Raw genomic sequence first — 21,859 nt, forward strand, 5'->3', positions numbered from 1 at the left:
CGGATATACATAGCTTAATCGACTGTGATTCTGAGCCAATTAGTATACTTTATGGTGGGTGTAGGACCAATATTTTTGGGTGTTACAAACATCAGCACAAAAGCATAATACCCTCCCCACTATAGCGGTGTAGGGTATAACAATAAAAATAAATACCATTACCGAATATTTTAACTCAGACTGTTTGAAAATACAAAAATCCAACCTTTAAGAGATGAAATAAAGGACGGATTTCAAACATTTCTTCTATCGTACGAAGAGAATTGCCATCTCCTGTTTGATTACGTTAAAGGCTTCTTTAATCTCAAAACAAATGTCTTAAGAGTGTCTGCCATACTCGTGACATTATCGTTATAGTACCATGATCAGTGATTGAATCCGGTGAGATGTGTTTTTTTAATAGGATGAAGCTACGTGAAATTTCGCGAAATTACTTACAAGGTGGTGCGATTTGACTACTCCTGTGGAGTCACGAGAAACGACGCCTTTGAGGCCAAATATGTTCGTGACACCATTAAACTTCCTTCTAGTATTTAGCAACGCATCTATTAGCAATCCCTTACCCATAATCAGTTCAAAATTTTTATACCCACCATCAAAAAATCATCGAAATATTAGTCATAGACCCACAAAAGTATATATGTATATTCTGGGTCCTTATTAAATTCTAAGACGATCTAGCCATGCCCGTCCGTCTGTCCGCCCGTCTGTCTGTTGAAAGCCCGATAGAATCCGAACGGAATGAGCTAGAGGGTTGAAATTTTCCACAAATTTTTTCTATAGATAAGGTTTGTTTGTTATTGAAAATGGGCAATATCGGTCCACTTTTTCGGATAGCCCCCATACAAGAGGACAGCTTTAACGGTATAGCGATGAAATTCGACATAAATAAGTTTCATATGAGCCAAAATCTGCCTATCAAATTTTATGAGGATCGGCCCATAATTCCCCTTCAGAAAGTCACTATAACGCTCATTACTGGCTTAAAAATAAGAATATAGCGATAAAATTCGACACGCATAAGTTTCGTGTGAGACAAAATCTTTCTAGCAAATTTTATATGGATCGGTCAATAATTAACCCTACTCCCCATATAAGGTCCCCTTGAAAAAATGACTTTAACGCTAATGTTACTGTCTTAAAAATACGACTATAGCGATAAAATTCGACAAATTTTATATGGATCGGTCCATAATTGACCCTACCCCCCATATATGGTCCCCTTAAAAAAAATACTTTAACGCTCATTACTGGCTTAAAAATACGAGTATAGCAATGAAATTTGATATAAGTAAGTCCCTAAAGAGCCAAAACCTCTTTACCAAATTTTATGTGGATCGGTTCATAGTTGACCCAACATCCCCCCCCCATACAAAGTCCCCTTAAAAAAATACTTTAAAGCTCATTACTGTCTTAAAAATACGAATATAGCGATTACAATTACACACATAAGTTTCATGTGAATACCAAAATTTTATGTGGATCGGTCAATAACTAACCCTACATCCCATATAAGGGGTCACCTTCAAAAAATGACTTTAACACACATTACTGGCTTAAAAATTGCTGGATTTTATAGCAATGAAATTTTACATAAGTAAGTCTCTTACGAGCAAAATCCTCTCTAGCTAATTTTATGTGGATCGTTCTATAATTGACCCTACTCCCAATATAAGGTCCCCTCCAGATCTTTATTGACTTAAAAGTATGAGTATAGAGATGAAATTTCACATAAGTAAACTTTTTACGAACCAAAACCTAAGAAACTTTTATAAGAACGTAAATCTTCCTACCGATTTTCATGCGGAAAGTGTCGGGAACTGATATTCGATGTAAAAACATGTTTTATATAAACCAAAATCGGTCTAAAAATAATTTATGAAAATCAGTCAATAATTCACGCTACTTCTCATATAAGGTCCTCTTCAGTAAATTTGATGAGTAATATTACTCTGATGTTTATAGGAGAGCCATTCCTTTTACGCTATACGGTTCGATGGTGGGTATATTAGATTCGGCATAGCCGAATATAACACTCTTACTTGTTAAATCTTAAAGTCTCTTTAGATAAGGTCAGTGACTTATCACATTTTTCCCTAAAATTAATCTTCTTCAAATCTCTGTATGTATGTATATGTATTATTTTGTGAGAATCGCAGACTTTCTATTTACTGATAAGAATAAACTATGCCTTTGCAAAACTATTCTTCCGAGCATTTGAGTTATAAGTTTGTCAGGCCGTTTTAAAACTCTCCTAAAATGCTATATTCTAATTCCGTATGGACCCACATTAATTGCCCTGTGACATATCAAATCCTTAGATATCCAACGATATTCAGGAATATGTAAGTTCGTATTTAAAAACTCCTATTTTTTTAAGGAAATTAAGTTTTTTTGGAATTTACTGAAGGGTGCTATGAAATTCGGATCAAGAGTACCTAACACTCTCACTTATTCTAAGTATTGAAATTAAGAGATAAGAAAATACTTATAGGTATGTATTTTCAAAAAGTAATTTTGCAGATTAAACCGGTGAATTTTTTCCTTGAAATATTATTTGTTTACAAATTAATGTCTTTAGTCTGTGTTCTAATATATTGGTGCAAACACTTTGCTGTTTAAAATGAAATTAAAAAAATATCTAACAACTAAAGTATTCATCTTAATAGTTGTAAATTTGTTTAATTTTGCAAACTCTTCACAAATTCTTACGAATAATGATTTTGCTCCAGAGGTAAACAAAAACAATAAACATTATCTTTTCAAATAGCTTGACATATACATACATATTTTTAAGAGTTCTAAATTTTAGGAAGGTGCAGATTTAGAGCTTGATGATCCCTGGTTACGTGCCCAAAAATATGAACAAAATGTTCTTGTGTAAGTTTTTTTTAATTTCTAATTAATTTAAATTTTTATAATTTGTTTCTCTTCTTATCAATTAGCATGGAAGAGAAAATAAAATATTTGTCCGAAACTTTTGATCAATTAGAACTGAAAATGCACACCCTTATTAAAGATAACATGGAATTATTAGAAAAAAATCTACAACAAATTATAGATGAAAAAATAACAAATATAAATCAGGTGGCAGAAGAAAAAATGAGTAAGTAGAATTTTAAATAAATTACAACAAGTTTTATAATTTTATATCGTTTAATATACACTTAATCTATATTTTAGAAATTATCAACAATGCCAAACTAACTTATAATGTTAACGAAGTCAAATGGTAAGGATCAAAATAAACCATTGAGAAACACATGAAAGTTTGTCTCAAAATTTTTACAAATATCTAAGTTGAAGTTAAATATAATTTTTAGTCTAGTCTATAGTCTATAGTCTAGTCTATAGTCTAGTCTATAGTCTAGTCTATAGTCTAGTCTATAGTCTAGTCTATAGTCTAGTCTAGTCTAGTCTATAGTCTAGTCTATAGTCTAGTCTATAGTCTAGTCTATAGTCTAGTCTAGTCTAGTCTATAGTCTAGTCTATAGTCTAGTCTATAGTCTAGTCTATAGTCTAGTCTATAGTCTAGTCATAGTCAGCTAGTCCTAGTCTATAGTCTAGTCTAGTCTAGTCTATTCGTTCAGTCTATAGTCTAGTCTATAGGTCTAGTCTATAGTCTCGTATCTATAGTCTAGTCTATAGTCTAGTCTTATAGTCTAGTCTATAGTCTAGTCTATAGTCTAGCTATAGTCTAGTCTATAGTTCTAGTCTATAGTCTAGTCTATAGTCAGTCTATAGTCTAGTCTATATCTAGTCTATAGTCTAGTCTATAGTCTAGTCTATTAGTCTAGTCTATAGTCTCAGTCTATAGTCTAGTCTATGTCTAGTTATAGTCATCTATAGTCTAGTCTATAGTCTAGTTATAGTCTAGTCTATAGTCTAGTCTATAGTCTAGTATATAGTCAGTCTATAGTCTAGTCTACTAGATTAGTCTATAGTCTAGTCTTAGTTAGTCTATAGTCTAGTCTATGTCTAGGTCTCTAGTCTTAGTATATAGGTCTAGTCTAGTCTAGTCTTAGTCTAGTCTATAGTCTCAGTCTATAGTCTAGTCTAAGTCTAGTCTATAGTCTAGTCTTAGTATAGTCTATAGTCTAGTCTATAGTCTAGTCTCTATAGTCTAGTCTATAGTCTGTCTATAGTTCTAGTCTATCGCTGTATATAGTCTAGTCTATAGTCTAGTCTATAGTCTAGTCTATAGTCTAGTCTATAGTCTAGTCTATAGTCTAGTCTATAGTCTAGTCTATAGTCTAGTCTATAGTCTAGTCTATAGTCTAGTCTATAGTCTAGTATAGTCTAGTCTATAGTCTAGTCTATAGTCTAGTCTATAGTCTAGTCTATAGTCTAGTCTATAGTCTAGTCTATAGTCTAGTCTATAGTCTAGTCTATAGTCTAGTCTATAGTCTAGTCTATAGTCTAGTCTATAGTCTAGTCTATAGTCTAGTCTATAGTCTAGTCTATAGTCTAGTCTATAGTCTAGTCTATAGTCTAGTCTATAGTCTAGTCTATAGTCTAGTCTATAGTCTAGTCTATAGTCTAGTCTATAGTCTATAGTCTAGTCTATAGTCTAGTCTATAGTCTAGTCTATAGTCTAGTCTATAGTCTAGTCTATAGTCTAGTCTATAGTCTAGTCTATAGTCTAGTCTATAGTCTAGTCTATAGTCTAGTCTATAGTCTAGTCTATAGTCTAGTCTATAGTCTAGTCTATAGTCTAGTCTATAGTCTAGTCTATAGTCTAGTCTATAGTCTAGTCTAGTCTAGTCTATAGTCTAGTCTATAGTCTAGTCTATAGTCTAGTCTATAGTCTAGTCTATAGTCTAGTCTATAGTCTAGTCTATAGTCTAGTCTATAGTCTAGTCTATAGTCTAGTCATATAGTCTATAGTCTAGTCTATAGTCTAGTCTATAGTCTAGTCTATAGTCTAGTCTATAGTCTAGTCTATAGTCTAGTTTATAGTCTAGTCTATAGTCCATTCAGACGTTTTAAACTTCCAAACAATAAATATATTTAAAATTTTTTTCCTTCTAGTTCCAACAATCGTTTACCCAAAAGTTGCCAAGATCTAAACGAATGCAATAGTAATATCTATAGTATAATGGTACCAGATATCAGCAATAAACCTTTGCCGGCTGTATGTGATTTAAAAACTTTCGATGGTGGTTGGACCGTTATACAGCGGCGACAAGATGGTTCTGAAAATTTCTTTAGAAATTGGACAGATTACGTAGAAGGATTCGGCAATTTAAATGGTGAATTCTTTATAGGTTTAGAAAAGCTTTATGCTCTTACCTCATTGGATGAACCCCAAGAATTATACATTACTTTGGAAGATTTTGATGGACAAGAAAGATATGCTAAGTATGGCCTATTTAAAGTTGACTCAAATAGTACGGATTACATACTAACGGTGGGTAAATACTCCGGAAATGCTGGTGATTGTTTAAGTCAACATAATGGTTATAAATTTTCAACCCAAGATCGTGATAATGATGCAGAAGAAAATAAAAATTGTGCCGATCACTGGAAGGGAGCATGGTGGTATAATAATTGTTTTTATAGGTTAGTATGTATATTATTATTGTTTTATTTATTTATTTATTTATTTTTAAATTTTAATTTTTAGCAACCTAAATGGTTTGTATTTGGGTGGCAAAACACCTCCCTCAAAGAGAGGCATATCCTGGTGTAAATTTCGAAAGTATGAGTATTCACTTAAGTCGGTAAAAATGATGATACGATCAAAGAGAAATTGACTATTTGAATCAAGGTTTTGGGATGTTATATTGAATACAAACTATTTTACAAAAGTTAATCCATAAGAATTTTATTTAAGGTAACTAATATAGCGAAATAATAACTTTAGATATTGAAATTCATAAAATTTTAAAAACAGGGTCTATTATAGGAAGTACTAAAATATTTATTAATTTGATATGAAGCTTTTTTAGGAATACCATGTATGATAAAATGTAATGAACTGTATACTATAAGTATCGTTAAAAATTGTTGTAATATGAATTTTTCTATAAAATATAAAACTTAAATTGGAAGAGTCCAAACTTTAAAAAGGCCAACCGTGTATTCAGTATCTCTAAAGGACATTTTATTTTAAAAATTTTGATGAAAATTACAAAATTAAAAACAACTTGTCTACAGTCTAGACTATATTCTAGTCTACAGTCTAGTCTGTAGTCTATTCTATAGACTAGTCTATTGTGTAGTGTATAGCATAGTCTATAGTGTAGTCTATAGCATAGTCTATAGACTATAGTCTATAGTATAGTCTATAGTCTAGTCTATAGCATAGTCTATAGTCTAGTCTATAGTCTAGTCTATAGTCTAGTCTATAGTCTAGTCTATAGTCTAGTCTATAGTCTAGTCTATAGTCTAGTCTATAGTCTAGTCTATAGTCTAGTCTATAGTCTAGTCTATAGTCTATAGTCTATAGTCTAGTCTATAGTCTAGTCTATAGTCTAGTCTATAGTCTAGTCTATAGTCTAGTCTATAGTCTAGTCTATAGTCTAGTCTATAGTCTAGTCTATAGTCTAGTCTATAGTCTAGTCTATAGTCTAGTCTATAGTCTAGTCTATAGTCTAGTCTATAGTCTAGTCTATAGTCTAGTCTATAGTCTAGTCTATAGTCTAGTCTATAGTCTAGTCTATAGTCTAGTCTATAGTCTAGTCTATAGTCTAGTCTATAGTCTAGTCTATAGTCTAGTCTATAGTCTAGTCTATAGTCTAGTCTATAGTCTAGTCTATAGTCAGTCTATAGTCTAGTCTATAGTCTAGTCTATAGTCTAGTCTATAGTCTAGTCTATAGTCTAGTCTATAGTCTAGTCTATAGTCTAGTCTATAGTCTAGTCTATAGTCTAGTCTATAGTCTAGTCTATAGTCTAGTCTATAGTCTAGTCTATAGTGTAGTCTATAGTCTAGTCTATAGTCTAGTCTATAGTCTAGTCTGTAGTCTAGTCTATAGTCTAATCTATAGTCTAGTCTATAGTCTAGTCTATAGTCTAGTCTATAGTTCAGTCTATAGTCTAGTCTATAGTCTAGTCTATAGTCTAGTCTATAGTCTAGTCTATAGTCTAGTCTATAGTCTAGTCTATAGTTTAGTCTATAGTCTAGTCTATAGTCTAGTCTATAGTATAGTCTATAGTCTAGTCTATAGTCTAGCCTATAGTCTAGTCTATAGTCTAGTCTATAGTCTAGTCTATAGTCAGGTCTATAGTCTAGTCTATAATCTAGTCTATAGTCTAGTCTAGTATATAGTCTAGTCTAGTCTAGTCTAGTCTATAGTCTAGTCTATAGTCTAGTCTATAGTCTAGTCTATAGTCTAGTCTATAGTCTAGTCTATAGTCTAGTCTATAGTCTAGTCTATAGTCTAGTCTATAGTCTAGTCTATAGTCTAGTCTATAGTCTAGTCTATAGTCTAGTCTATAGTCTAGTCTATAGTCTAGTCTATAGTCTAGTCTATAGTCTAGTCTATAGTCTAGTCTATAGTCTAGTCTATAGTCTAGTCTATAGTCTAGTCTATAGTCTAGTCTATAGTCTAGTCTATAGTCTAGTCTATAGTCTAGTCTATAGTCTAGTCTATAGTCTAGTCTATAGTCTAGTCTATAGTCTGGTCTATAGTCTAGTCTATAGTCTAGTCTATAGTCTAGTCTATAGTCTAGTCTAAAGTCTAGTCTATAATCTTGTCTATAGTCTAGTCTATAGTCTGTTCAGATCAAAATTCTTAGGTATATTAAAAGCTTGGAAATAAAAACTAAAGCTATGACTTGAATTAACTGTTTATAAAATCCACGGCTGAGAATACAAGTTATGAGATAAGAAAAACATTTTATTAAACCCACACAGACATCTGTAAGTATTTGCTGATTACAGCAGCCTGAACTTATTGCATTCTCCTTTAAATAATGATCATATTTCTTCAGTTGACTTAGTCTATTTTAAATTATTGTTGAAAATTCACTGCATTTTAAAAATGAAAATTAAACATTGTACTGCAATTAAATTGCTAATATTAATATTATTAAATATTATATATTTTGTAAAATCTTCATCAGTTCTTAATAAAAATGACTTCGCAGTTTTGGTAAGCAAGATCCCTAATTTGCGTCGTTTTTATTTTTAAATATAATTTAAAAATTTCTCCGATACTTATTAATAATGTAGAATGGTGTGTTAGAATAAGAAAAATGTTTGATAATTTTAGGAAGGCTCTGGTTTGGATGCCGATTTAATACCTTTAAATCATTTTGGATCTCCGGTATCACCATATGAACAAAATGTTATCATGTAACTACTCAATTATTTATTAACTAAAAAAAACTTTTATAAATTTTGCTCCAATATTATATATCAGCATGGAAGAGAAAATAAAATTTATGGCAGAAACCTTCAACCAACTGGAGCAGAAAATAAGTAGTCTTATCAATGATAATATGGAATTATTAGAAGACAAATTTCAGAAAATAATGGATGATAAAGTAACAAATATGAACAAAATAGTTGAAGAAAAAATTAGTACGTACAAATATTATAAAAATTGTATAATATACATATATTGATATAATCAAATCTGTTCGTATGTTTTATTTACAGAGATGATCGGTAACAGTAAACCCTCTTATAATGTGCAGGAACTAAAATGGTGAGAACTGAAAAATAATACTTCATATACATTTTAAATATTAGTTTAATTCTAGTTCAAGTTCAGTTCTAGTTCGTTTCTAGTTCAGTTCTAGTTCAGTTCTAGTTCAGTTCTAGTTCAGTTCTAGTTCAGTTCTAGTTCAGTTCTAGTTCAGTTCTAGTTCAGTTCTAGTTCAGTTCTAGTTCAGTTCTAGTTCAGTTCTAGTTCAGTTCTAGTTCAGTTCTAGTTCAGTTCTAGTTCAGTTCTAGTTCAGTTCTAGTTCAGTTCTAGTTCAGTTTTAGTTCAGTTCTAGTTCAGTTCTAGTTCTAGTTCAGTTCTAGTTCTAGTTCAGTTCTAGTTCTAGTTTAATTTTAGTTCAATTCTACTTCAGTGCTCGATCAGTTTTAGATCAGTTATGTCACTAGATATTACTTACATTCATCACAATTCATTTAAAAATTTTAACATTTTCAGTTCCGATAATCGTTTACCCAAAAGCTGCCATGATCTTAATGAATGCCATAATAATATCTACAGTATAATGTTACCAGAAATCAGCAATAAATCATTCCCAGCTGTGTGTGATTTAAAAACTGTGGATGGCGGTTGGACCATTATACAACGACGTCAAGATGGTTCTGAAAATTTCTTTAGAAATTGGACAGATTACGTAGAAGGATTCGGCAATTTAAATGGCGAATTCTTTATAGGTTTAGAAAAACTTTACTCCCTTACTTCACTGGATGAGCCTCAAGAATTATATATAAGTTTGCAAGATTTTGAAGGTGAAACACGTTATGCTAGATATGGACAATTTAAAGTTGATTCTGCGAGTACAGATTACACGTTAACAGTGGGTGATTATTCTGGAGATGCCAGTGACTGTTTAAGTCAACATAGTGGTAATAAATTTTCTACCAAAGACCGTGATAATGATATACATAATACTAGAAACTGTGCCGATTACTGGAAGGGGGCTTGGTGGTATAGTAATTGTTTTTATAGGTTAGTATATGTTTCAACATTAATATAGTGCATATATGTATGTACATAGTTATATTACATACTTTGAAATTTTAGCAATTTAAATGGCTTGTACTTGGCTGGAAAAATACCGTCATCGAAGAGGGGTATATCCTGGTGTGGTTTTCGTAAATACTTATATTCTCTTAAGTCTGTGCAAATGATGATACGACCAAAGAGAGATTGAATATTTAAAACTAGTTGTTGAATATTATTTTAAACAATCCATTAATCCATATAAATAAACTGTAATTTAATTTTTATAATTAAATATAAACTTAGAATGGAAAAAAATTTAATCTGTACTTTTTTCATTAACACAATTAAGAATAATGATAAGAATTTTTTTATAAAAAATGGTATTCTCACTTATTATCTTATTAAATCGAAGTGTGTTAAGTTTGCCTTTATGTTTGTACTCAGCGGAAATTTTCATTACCAAGTAATTGGTAAGTTAGGGAGAATCGGATCTGCTTTGAATATCTCCTAGACGTATTCTCAATTCGGTTTGGGACGGTTAAGAGTAGAATATTTAGACTGTTTAGACTGAAAAATGGGTCTAACACCTTCTCAGCTAGTGCCCTCCCTAGCTGTTATCGGGCAACTATTAACTAATGCACTTTAGTGCATTATCAAGATAATTTAGAATTCAAAATATTTTCATAAACCCATCGGGACAGTGTAAATGTTATTCGGTTATACTCAAAAAATTTGCATTAAAAAACTTTGTTTCATATAACTATGTATAACATATAAAATTTAAAAAGCATGTTTGAAACTAAGAAATAATTCAAAGACTTGTATAAATTGTGTTTAAGAAAATCCCCTTTTAAAAATATAAATTATGAGATAAGAAAACATATATAAAAATAATTTATTATACTCACTCAAACCTGTAAGAATCTGTTGATTACTCCAGTCACAGCCAACTGAATTTATATGATCATCATTTTTCTTAAGTTTCATTAGTCTATTTTAAATTATTGTTGAAAACTCATTGCATTTTAAAATGAAAATTATAAATTGTGTTACAATTGAGTGCCTGATATTAATATTTTTAAATATTATGTATTTTGTAAATACTTCATTAGTTCTTAATGAAAATGACTTTGCATTTGAGGTAAGCAAGATATTATTCCGATTTACACTAAGACACCGATTAGCTTAATTTTTATTTGTAAATTTTGGCGTCTTTATAATTTTATTTACGTTGTTATGACTTCTTTTTATCTGTCGTATTTATCCGATATTCATTAGTATAACAAATATTCACCTAAATATGTAAATTTTAGGAAGGCTCCGGTTTCGATACCGATTTAAAACCTGTAAATAATTTTGACACTCATGTATTATCATATAAACCAAATGTTGCCATGTAAGTAGTATTAAATTATGTTTTTTAATTAAATTAAACTTTAATCAAGTTTGTTTTATTAAAATGTATCAGCATGGAAGAAACAATAAACTCTATAGCTGAAACCTTCAATCAACTGGAACAGAAAATAAGCAGTCTTATCAATCATAAAATGGAATCATTAGAACACAAATTTCAGAAAATAATGGAAGATAAAGTAACAAATATGAAAGAAATAGTGGACGAAAAAATTAGTAAGTAAAAATTTAGTAATAATTTTAAAACATATGTATTTTTGTATAATCAAATCTATTCGTATCCTTTTGAACTTTTATTTACAGAAATGATTGGTAACAGTAAACCCTCTTACAATGTGCAGAAATTGAAATGGTGGGAACTGAAAAATAATATTAAATAGTGATTTTATCGATATGGCCGCTTTAATTCTAGATTGAAAACAATTGAAATATTCTAGTTCAGTTTTAGTTCAGTTAGTCTATTTCCAGTTCAGTTCTAATTCAGTTCTAGTCAGTTCTAGGGTTCTAGTTCAGTTCTAGTTCAGTTCTAGTTCAGTTCTAGTTCAGTTCCTAGTTCAGGTCTAGTTCAGTCTAGTTCAGTTCTAGTTCAGTTCTAGTCAGTTCTAGTTCAGTTCTAGTTCAGTTCTAGTTCAGTTCTAGTTCAGTTCTAGTTCAGTTCTAGTTCAGTTCTAGTTCAGTTCTAGTTCGTCTAGTTCAGTTCTAGTTCAGTTCTAGTTCAGTTCTAGTTCAGTTCTAGTTCAGTTCTAGTTCAGTTCTAGTTCAGTTCTAGTTCAGTTCTAGTTCAGTTCTAGTTCAGTTCTAGTTCAGTTCTAGTTCAGTTCTAGTTCAGTTCTAGTTCAGTTCTAGTTCAGTCTAGTCTAGTTAGTTCAGTTCTAGAGTTCTAGTTCAGTTCTAGTTCAGTTTCTAGTTCAGTTCTAGTTCAGTTCAGTTCAGTTCTAGTTCAGTTCTAGTTCAGTTCTAGTTCAGTTCTAGTTCAGTTCTAGTTCAGTTCTAGTTCAGTTCTAGTTCAGTTCTAGTTCAGTTCTAGTTCAGTTCTAGTTCAGTTCTAGTTCAGTTCAGTTCTAGTTCAGTTCTAGTTCAGTTCTAGTTCAGTTCTAGTTCAGTTCTAGTTCAGTTCTAGTTCAGTTCTAGTTCAGTTCTAGTTCAGTTCTAGTTCAGTTCTAGTTCGTTCTAGTTCAGTTCTAGTTCAGTTCTAGTTCAGTTCTAGTTCAGTTTAGTTTAGTTCTAGTTCAGTTTTTTTTCAGTTTTAGTTCTAGTTTCAGTTTAGTTCAGTTCTAGTTCAGTTCTAGTCAGTTATTGTTCTAGTTCAGTTCTAGTTCAGTTCTAGTTCAGTTCTAGTTCAGTTCTAGTTCAGTTCTAGTTCAGTTCTAGTTCAGTTCTAGTTCAGTTCTAGTTCAGTTCTAGTTCAGTTCTAGTTCAGTTCTAGTTCAGTTCTAGTTCAGTTCTAGTTCAGTTCTAGTTCAGTTCTAGTTCAGTTCTAGTTCAGTTCTAGTTCAGTTCTAGTTCAGTTCTAGTTCAGTTCTAGTTCAGTTCTAGTTCAGTTCAGTTCTAGTTCAGTTCTAGTTCAGTTCTAGTTCAGTTCTAGTTCAGTTCTAGTTCAGTTCTAGTTCAGTTCTAGTTCAGTTCTAGTTCAGTTCTAGTTCAGTTCTAGTTCAGTTCTAGTTCAGTTCTAGTTCAGTTCTAGTTCAGTTCTAGTTCAGTTCTAGTTCAGTTCTAGTTCAGTTCTAGTTCAGTTCTAGTTCAGTTCTAGTTCAGTTCTAGTTCAGTTCTAGTTCAGTTCTAGTTCAGTTCTAGTTCAGTTCTAGTTCATTCTAGTTCAGTTCTAGTTCAGTTCTAGTCAGTTCTAGTTCAGTTCTAGTTCAGTTCTAGTTCAGTTCTAGTTCAGTTCTAGTTCAGTTCTAGTTCAGTTCTAGTTCAGTTCTAGTTCAGTTCTAGTTAAGTTCTAGTTAAGTTCTAGTTCAGTTCTAGTTCAGTTCTAGTTCAGTTCTAGTTCATTCTAGTTCAGTTCTAGTTCAGTTCTAGTTCAGTTCTAGTTCAGTTCTAGTTCAGTTCTAGTTCAGTTCTAGTTCAGTTCTAGTTCAGTTCTAGTTCAGTTCTAGTTCAGTTCTAGTTCAGTTCTAGTTCAGTTCTAGTTCAGTTCTAGTTCAGTTCTAGTTCAGTTCTAGTTCAGTTTCTAGTTCAGTTCTAGTTCAGTTCTAGTTCAGTTCTAGTTCAGTTCTAGTTCAGTTCTAGTTCAGTTCTAGTTAGGTTCTAGATCCATTCAAACCTGACACTATTACATATTACATTCATCATAATTCATTTCAAAACTTTTATATTTTCAGTTCCGATAATCGTTTACCCAAAAGTTGCCATGATCTAAATGAATGTAATAATAATATCTACAGTATAATTTACCTGAAATCAGCAATAAATCGTTTCCCGCTGTATGTGATTTAAAATCTCTAAATGGTGGATGGACCATTATACAGCGGCGCCAAGATGGTTCTGAAAATTTCTTTAGAAATTGGACAGATTACGTAGAAGGATTCGGCAATTTAAATGGCGAATTCTTTATAGGTTTAGAAAAACTTTACGCCCTTACCTCACTGGATGAGCCTCAAGAATTATATATAAGTTTGCAAGATTTTGAAGGTGAAACACGTTATGCTAGATATGGAAAATTTAAAGTTGATTCTGCGAGTACAGATTACACGTTAACAGTGGGTGATTATTCTGGAGATGCTAGTGACTGTTTAAGTCAACATAGTGGTTATAAATTTTCTACCCAGGATCGTGATAACGATATACAACCCACCAGAAACTGTGCTAAACACTGGAAGGGAGCTTGGTGGTATATGAATTGTTTTCATAGGTGACATAGAAATAATTTAAAAACTTGAAAAATTTATTTTTTTTAACACATATTTTTTACATTCTAGTAACTTAAATGGCGAATATTTGGCTGGAAAAATTAAAGCTTCAGATGGTGGTATATCCTGGTGTGGATTTCGTAATTACAGATATTCTCTAAAGTCTGTGCAAATGATGATACGAACAAAGAATGATTAACAATAGAGGCGGACGTAGTTAAAAATGTACATTAGATTAAAAAAATCATATAGTTTAACATATTGGGAAACCCCTCTTTATGTAATATATTTTAATCGCCGCTGTTAAACACATAAAAAGACTCTCTCTCTCTCTTACAACTCAAGCTAAATAACTTATTACTTAAAAAACAATAAGTAAGTAAGTTACCTGTTACGACTATAGTAATAAATTTAATGACTATATACATTGCTTGAATATTTTTAAATTAGCGCTAATCTACAAAAATGTATAGAGTACATGTTTTTCTTATAAAAAATTGTCGCATTTTCTCATTTTTCTTTAGTCTAGTTTAATAAATTGTTGTAAACAGATTTCAGATTAAAATGAAAAGTTACCTCAATTACGTGGATAATTGTAATATTTCTAAATTTTAAAAATTTTGGAAACTCATCATCAGTTCCTAATAAAAATTAATTTGACTGGTGAGAAATTGATTGGTGAGAATTGGAGATGTAATATTCCCTAGACTTACTAACTGTTAAAAATATTGCAAATTTTGTGTTCTAATTCAGTTCTAGTTTAGTAGGTTTAGTAGTTAAGTAGTTCTAGTTCAGTTCTAGTTCAGTTCTAGTTCAGTTCTAGTTCAGTTCTAGTTCAGTTCTAGTTCAGTTCTAGTTCAGTTCTAGTTCAGTTCTAGTTCAGTTCTAGTTCAGTTCTAGTTCAGTTCTAGTTCAGTTCTAGTTCAGTTCTAGTTCAGTTCTAGTTCAGTTCTAGTTCAGTTCTAGTTCAGTTCTAGTTCAGTTCTAGTTCAGTTCTAGTTCAGTTCTAGTTCAGTTCTAGTTCAGTTCTAGTTCAGTTCTAGTTCAGTTCTAGTTCAGTTCTAGTTCAGTTCAGTTCTAGTTCAGTTCTAGTTCAGTTCTAGTTCAGTTCTAGTTCAGTTCTAGTTCAGTTCTAGTTCAGTTCTAGTTCAGTTCTAGTTCAGTTCTAGTTCAGTTCTAGTTCAGTTCTAGTTCAGTTCTAGTTCAGTTCTAGTTCAGTTCTAGTTCAGTTCTAGTTCAGTTCTAGTTCAGTTCTAGTTCAGTTCTAGTTCAGTTCTAGTTCAGTTCTAGTTCAGTTCTAGTTCAGTTCTAGTTCAGTTCTAGTTCAGTTCTAGTTCAGTTCTAGTTCAGTTCTAGTTCAGTTCTAGTTCAGTTCTAGTTCAGTTCTAGTTCAGTTCTAGTTCAGTTCTAGTTCAGTTCTAGTTCAGTTCTAGTTCAGTTCTAGTTCAGTTCTAGTTCAGTTCTAGTTCAGTTCTAGTTCAGTTCTAGTTCAGTTCTAGTTGAGTTCAGTTCTAGTTCAGTTCTAGTCAGTTCTAGTTCAGTTCTAGTTCAGTTCTAGTTCAGTTCTAGTTCAGTTCTAGTTCAGTTCTAGTTCAGTTCTAGTTCAGTTCTAGTTCAGTTCTAGTTCAGTTCTAGTTCAGTTCTAGTTCAGTTCTAGTTCAGTTCTAGTTCAGTTCTAGTTCAGTTCTAGTTCAGTTCTAGTTCAGTTCTAGTTCAGTTCTAGTTCAGTTCTAGTTCAGTTCAAGTTCAGTTCAAGTTCAGTTCTAGTTCAGTTCTAGTTCAGTTCTAGTTCAGTTCTAGTTCAGTTCTAGTTCAGTTCTAGTTCAGATCTAGTTCAGTTTTAGTTCAGTTCTAGTTCAGTTCTAGTTCAGTTCTAGTTCAGTTCTAGTTCAGTTCTAGTTCAGTTCTAGTTCAGTTCTAGTTCAGTTCTAGTTCAGTTCTAGTTGAGTTCTAGTTCAGTTCTATTTCAGTTCTAGTTCAGTTCTAGTTCAGTTCTAGTTCAGTTCTAGTTCAGTTCTAGTTCAGTTCTAGTTCAGTTCTAGTTCAGTTCTAGTTCAGTTCTAGTTCAGTTCTAGTTCAGTTCTAGTTCAGTTCTAGTTCAGTTCTAGTTCAGTTCTAGTTCAGTTCTAGTTCAGTTCTAGTTCAGTTCTAGTTCAGTTCTAGTTCAGTTCTAGTTCAGTTCTAGTTCAGTTCTAGTTCAGTTCTAGTTCAGTTCTAGTTCAGTTCTAGTTCAGTTCTAGTTCAGTTCTAGTTCAGTTCTAGTTCAGTTCTAGTTCAGTTCTAGTTCAGTTCTAGTTGAGTTCTAGTTCAGTTCTAGTTCAGTTCTAGTTCAGTTCTAGTTCAGTTCTAGTTCAGTTCTAGTTCAGTTCTAGTTCAGTTCTAGTTCAGTTCTAGTTCAGTTCTAGTTCAGTTCTAGTTCAGTTCTAGTTCAGTTCTAGTTCAGTTCTAGTTCAGTTCTAGTTCAGTTCTAGTTCAGTTCTAGTTCAGTTCTAGTTCAGTTCTAGTTCAGTTCAAGTTCAGTTCTAGTTCAGTTCTAGTTCAGTTCAGTTCTAGTTCAGTTCTAGTTCAGTTCTAGTTCAGTTCTAGTTCAGTTCTAGTTCAGTTCTAGTTCAGTTCTAGTTCAGTTCTAGTTCAGTTCTAGTTCAGTTCTAGTTCAGTTCTAGTTCAGTTCTAGTTCAGTTCTAGTTCAGTTCTAGTTCAGTTCTAGTTCAGTTCTAGTTCAGTTCTAGTTCAGTTCTAGTTCAGTTCTAGTTCAGTTCTAGTTCAGTTCTAGTACAGTTCTAGTTCAGTTCTAGTTCAGTTCTAGTTCAGTTCTAGTTCAGTTCTAGTTCAGTTCTAGTTCAGTTCTAGTTCAGTTCTAGTTCAGTTCTAGTTCAGTTCTAGTTCAGTTCTAGTTCAGTTCTAGTTCAGTTCTAGTTCAGTTCTAGTTCAGTTCTAGTTCAGTTCTAACCTGTCACTACCAATTCGCTTTAAAACTTTTTCATTTCCAGTTGCAATAGTCGTTTACCCAAAAGATGCCATGATCTTAACGAATACCATAGTAGTAGATCATTCCCAGCAGTGTGGAATTATAAAACTCTGAATGGGGTTGGACCGTATACGGCGACAACAAGATGGTTCTGAAAATTCTTTAAAAATTATACCGATTACGTAAAAGAATTCGGCAGTTAAATGGCGAACTCTTTATAGAATTGGAAAATATTTACGCCCTAACCTCACTGAGTGAGCCACAAAAATTATATATAATTTTGCAAGATTATGTTAGATATGGACTATATAAAGTTGATTTTGAAAGCACGCTCCATGAATTAACCGTAAGTTAATATGCCGGAAATGCTGATGTTTTTGTTGAAGTCAACATAATTTTTATAAATTTTTTACCTCAGATCGTGATAATGCTATACAATTTGCTAAATACTATAAGGCAACTTGGTGGTGTGCGGAATGTTTTCATAGGTTAAGTATACATATGTAAGTACATACATACAGTGTCTCTCATAAGTTTCGAATTTAATGTATTATGAAACAGACATCATTTTATAATAGATTTTGTGGGAAAAATAAATAAATAAATTTATTATGTTGTCCAGACAGTCCTTAAATTCTATACCTCATTTTAAAAATTAAAAAAAAAATTATTTACATAAACTAATTTAACTTTTTTTTAAAAAAGTGCAAAAAATAGCTTCACAAAAGTATTCGAATTTTTTGTATAAATCATATTTAGATTAGCATTATGAAGTAAAAATAAATAATTAAAATGAAATTAATGTTTTGTATAGTAGCCTTTGTTTTTAAAAACAACTTCCAAGCGTCGTGGGACCGTTTCTACCAATTTATGGAATAGTTCTGGAGTTATTATGTCCCATTCTCCATGCAAAGCAACCGTATGGTGGTTTTAGAGGATAATGAGTGATTTAAAAGTTGTTCTTGTAAATATAACCACAAATTTGGTGAAAGAAGATACTTAGTGTTGTTAATGATCAACATTTTCACGTACCAGGTCGTGTATTTTGGATCGTTTTTCTGTTGAAAAATAAATTGAATGGGTTGTAGCCCCATTTTGGTGGTACTAGCATGCAAATTCTGCTCTAAAATTGACAAGTGGACCTTCTAGTCTATAATTACAATAATAAATTTTAGCAGTCCAACACCGTGGACGGACACAGAACCCCAAAATATGGCAGAGCAACTTGGGTCCTTTACAATTGGTTTTAAGTTAGATAATTCCAAGGCATCTCCAAGCTTTCGCCATATCATTTGACGACCATCAGAGCCAAAAATATTATATTTGTTCTAATCGTAGAAGATAACCTCCTTCCAGAATCCAATATTCTTACTTATGAGTCTATTTGCGGAGTCAAGACACTTAACATCGATTAACTTCGATATGAGCGGTTTCCACCTTGGTACTTGACCATGCGAATTATTGCTCCCTAGTACTTTGCGCACAATTTCGACACTAATTTTTATTCACATTACTGTCATGAGTTCGTTGTTAATTTTTGGAGCTGATAGATGAAGGTTCTTTCGGTATTTCTTCAGTATTTCTCTGTCGTCCTGTATTGACAGCAGTTTTGGACGACTTGATAATGGTAAATACTCGACGGAATTCTTTGTTCCATGCGTGTAATGACAAAATATATTGTCGATGGGAATCTATCAACCATTTCCTATATATATTTAATTGATCGGCCTTGTTTATACAGATATAAATTAATTTTTTAATTTGAATTGATCAACTCTTTTTGTTTGAACATTTTAAGCGCTTACACAGGAAGGATTTACAACATAATTATGCAAATTTCCAAAAAATATAATGTTAAATATTCCATATAACCACTACCTGCATAATGGGTTAATTAATGGGCAATAAAACACGTGTTCAAGGATTCTAATAAAGTTCTTAGAAAAAATTCGAATATTTTTGTGCAGTACCTGAAATGACCCTTTTTGGGTTTTTTTCCATTTTCTTGGAAACCATTAATGATTTTTTATTACTTTTTTCTTGTATTTTGTAAAAATAATATAAATTAATAAAATTTCATTAAAAATTTTAAATACTATTATTATTTTTAAAGTAGCATCATACAATAACACAGTAATTCATAAAAAATAATAAATTCGAATATTTATGTGAGACACTGTACATATGTATGTATGTACATGTGGTACGTGTTCCTTTTATTTAAATTTTGTTATTTTTTAGCAATTTAAATGGTTTTTAATTGACCGAAAGAACTGTATGATCAAAGGTGCTTGGTATGTATGGCCTGGTTTGGATTTTATGATTAGAATTATTCTCTTAAATTTGTTCAAATGTTGATACAACCACAGAAGTATGCTACAAATGTTTATTAAACAATGAACAATAGAAATATTTAACTACAAAAACATAAAATTTTAATTTTTTTTTTTAAATTAACAGAAAATAAACAAATAGATATAAAATATATTTAACTTACTGAAAATGGGCACTATCTCAAAGAATTCCTTTAAAATCGTTTTAATACTTTCATAATATCTGAACATTTTTTTAAGTAACACTTTTTTCAATAATTAAACAGAATATATATTGAGATAAACTAATATCTCATAAATAATAATTTACTCTTACTCTTTCGCTTTCATAATAAATTAATTTCATTTCCTTTTATTTCTCATTTTCTTAAAACATTTGCACTTGCTGCTTTGTAATTTTAATTTTATTTCCTCTTTGCTACAAAAACAAAACCGACGATGGATACATACACAAAATAAACGAACGACGCGCTTCAACAAAAAACAACATTAACAACTGCGCTGCCGGCAGAGGTGCAAATTATTAACAGATTTAAAAACATGTATTTCTCATTAAATATTAACTTTTTTGCAAATATTTTTTAACATTATGATTTAATAACTATTAATTTATATTTATTTCATAAAATTATAATTAATTCAATACTTTTTAACACTTTTAAACGACTTTAAAATTAAGACACTATTAAGACGTGCACGCACCGTAAGAATTGCAAAAAGAGACTGAATGATGGATGCGAATGAATGCAATAATAAAAGTGAAGCTGTTACAGGAGCTTTTTTAAGTTAATAGAGTCGTCGTATAGTGAATGAGAGAAAATTCCAAATGAGCTTTAGCTTTATAACTCAAATGATTGTTGAAGTTTGGCATTTCCTTTACCAATAGCTTTGCATATTTTTTAATATATTTTTTTTACTATTTTAGAAAATAAATAATTTCTAAAACTGAGAAATTTGCAGAAAATAAAAAAACATCCATAGACAATTTTTCAACAAACTGACTAGACAATATGTTAGTCTATAAACTATAGACTCTAGACTAGACTATGGACTAGATTATAGACTAGTTTATTTGGTAGACTATAGGCTAGACTATAGACTAGACTATAGACTAGACTATAGACTAGACTATAGACTAGACTATAGACTAGACTATAGACTAGACTATAGACAAGACTATACCCCACACTATAGACTAGACTATACCCTACACTATAGACTAGACTATACCCTACACTATAGACTAGACTATAGACTAGACTATAGACTAGACTATAGACTAGACTATAGACTAGACTATAGACTAGACTATAGACTAGACTATAGACTAGACTATAGACTAGACTATAGACTAGACTATAGACTAGACTAGACTAGACTATAGACTAGACTATAGACTAGACTATAGACTAGACTATATACTAGACTATAGACTTGACTATAGACTAGACTATAGACTAGACTATAGAATAGACTATAGACTAGACTATACACTAGACGATAGACTAGACGATAGACTAGACTATAGACTAGACTATAGACTAGACTATAGACTAGACTATCGACTAGACTATAGACTAGACTATAGACTAGACTATAGACTAGACTATAGACTAGACTATAGACTAGACTATAAGACTAGACTAGACTATAGACTAGACCTATAGACAGACTAGACTATAGACTAGACTATAGACTAGACTATAGACTAGACTATAGACTAGACTATAGACTAGACTATAGACTAGACTATAGACTAGACTATAGACTAGACTATAGACCTAGACGATAGACGAGACTATAGACTAGACTATAGACTAGACTATAGACTAGACTATAGACTAGACTATAGACTAGACTATAGACTCGACTATAGACTAGACTATAGACTAGACTATAGACTAGACTATAGACAGACTAACTATAGACTAGAACTATAGACCTAGACCTATAGACTAGACTATAGACTAGACTATAGACTAGACTATAGACTAGACTATAGACTAGACTATAGACTAGACTATAGACTAGACTATAGACTAGACTATAGTATAGACTAGACTAGACTAGACTATAGACTAGACTAGACTAGACTATAGACTAGACTATAGACCAGACCTGGGATAAAGCATTAAATGTGTTAATGCATTAACAATTTTTTCTACATTAAAAAAAATTACTGTTAATGCAAGTTTATTGCATTAACATTAACGTGGGTACATTTAATGCATTAAATTTGCATTAACATTAAATATTTTTAAATTTAATGCATTAATTTTACATTAACATTAAATATTGTGAAATTAATGCATTAATTTTGCATTAACATTAAATATTTTTGAATTTAATGCATTAATTTTCCATTAACATTAAATAATAAATAATAAAATTAATGCATTAATTTTCCATTAACATTAATGTATAAAATAATTTATAAAAATAAGATACAGCGCTAAAGACCTCGGTCTAACTAAATTCAAGTAAAATTGAATGTGTTAAAGTCCTTTCTAATAAGTCCTATACTCGATAATACATATTAGAAGAATAGTATCACTTCCCAGATATTCCATTTTTAGTTTATTTTGTTAAAGTCCTTTCTAATAAGTCCTATACTCGATAATACATATTAGAAGAATAATATCACTTCCCAGATATTC

At 31.3% G+C, this 21,859-nt stretch overlaps 3 protein-coding genes and 1 long non-coding RNA gene across 6 annotated transcripts; all 4 read left to right on the plus strand.

Moving 5' to 3' along the window:
- Positions 1-2,565: 2,565 nt before the first annotated feature.
- On the plus strand, positions 2,566-6,071 carry LOC119611661 (fibrinogen C domain-containing protein 1-like). 3 transcript variants are annotated; one of them, XM_037967317.1, is made up of 7 exons: positions 2,566-2,734; positions 2,813-2,880; positions 2,946-3,106; positions 3,184-3,232; positions 5,032-5,410; positions 5,481-5,562; positions 5,627-5,895. In XM_037967317.1, the coding sequence occupies exons 1-7, from the start codon at positions 2,624-2,626 to the stop codon at positions 5,632-5,634; spliced, it is 858 nt and encodes a 285-aa protein (XP_037823245.1). In that variant the 5' UTR covers positions 2,566-2,623; the 3' UTR covers positions 5,635-5,895. The 3 variants fall into 3 exon arrangements, with proteins under 3 accessions (XP_037823245.1, XP_037823243.1, XP_037823244.1); XM_037967315.1 differs by having other exon boundaries at positions 5,032-5,562; positions 5,627-6,071; XM_037967316.1 differs by having other exon boundaries at positions 2,592-2,734; positions 2,798-2,880; positions 5,032-5,562; positions 5,627-6,071.
- A 1,878-nt stretch (positions 6,072-7,949) lies between these two features.
- Positions 7,950-9,956, plus strand: LOC119611658 (microfibril-associated glycoprotein 4-like). The gene is made up of 6 exons (XM_037967312.1): positions 7,950-8,097; positions 8,218-8,300; positions 8,368-8,528; positions 8,607-8,655; positions 9,109-9,639; positions 9,715-9,956. The coding sequence occupies exons 1-6, from the start codon at positions 7,987-7,989 to the stop codon at positions 9,842-9,844; spliced, it is 1,065 nt and encodes a 354-aa protein (XP_037823240.1). The 5' UTR covers positions 7,950-7,986; the 3' UTR covers positions 9,845-9,956.
- Positions 9,957-10,411: 455 nt separating this feature from the next.
- Positions 10,412-13,767, plus strand: LOC119611659. The gene is made up of 5 exons (XM_037967313.1): positions 10,412-10,777; positions 10,950-11,032; positions 11,105-11,265; positions 11,353-11,401; positions 13,374-13,767. Exons 1-5 carry the CDS (start codon positions 10,667-10,669, stop codon positions 13,486-13,488), a joined length of 519 nt encoding a protein of 172 aa, XP_037823241.1. The 5' UTR covers positions 10,412-10,666; the 3' UTR covers positions 13,489-13,767.
- A 674-nt stretch (positions 13,768-14,441) lies between these two features.
- Positions 14,442-20,058, plus strand: LOC119611660. The gene is made up of 4 exons (XR_005232089.1): positions 14,442-14,579; positions 16,892-17,215; positions 17,288-17,372; positions 19,111-20,058. It is a non-coding gene; the product is annotated as an uncharacterized LOC119611660 (long non-coding RNA).
- The last annotated feature ends 1,801 nt before the right edge of the window (positions 20,059-21,859 follow it).

The sequence above is a fragment of the Lucilia sericata genome, unplaced genomic scaffold, assembly GCF_015586225.1.
Source record: "Lucilia sericata isolate MDLA Ls3-8-SP2 unplaced genomic scaffold, ASM1558622v1 Contig001508F_arrow, whole genome shotgun sequence".
NCBI classification, from domain to species: Eukaryota; Metazoa; Arthropoda; class Insecta; order Diptera; family Calliphoridae; genus Lucilia; species Lucilia sericata.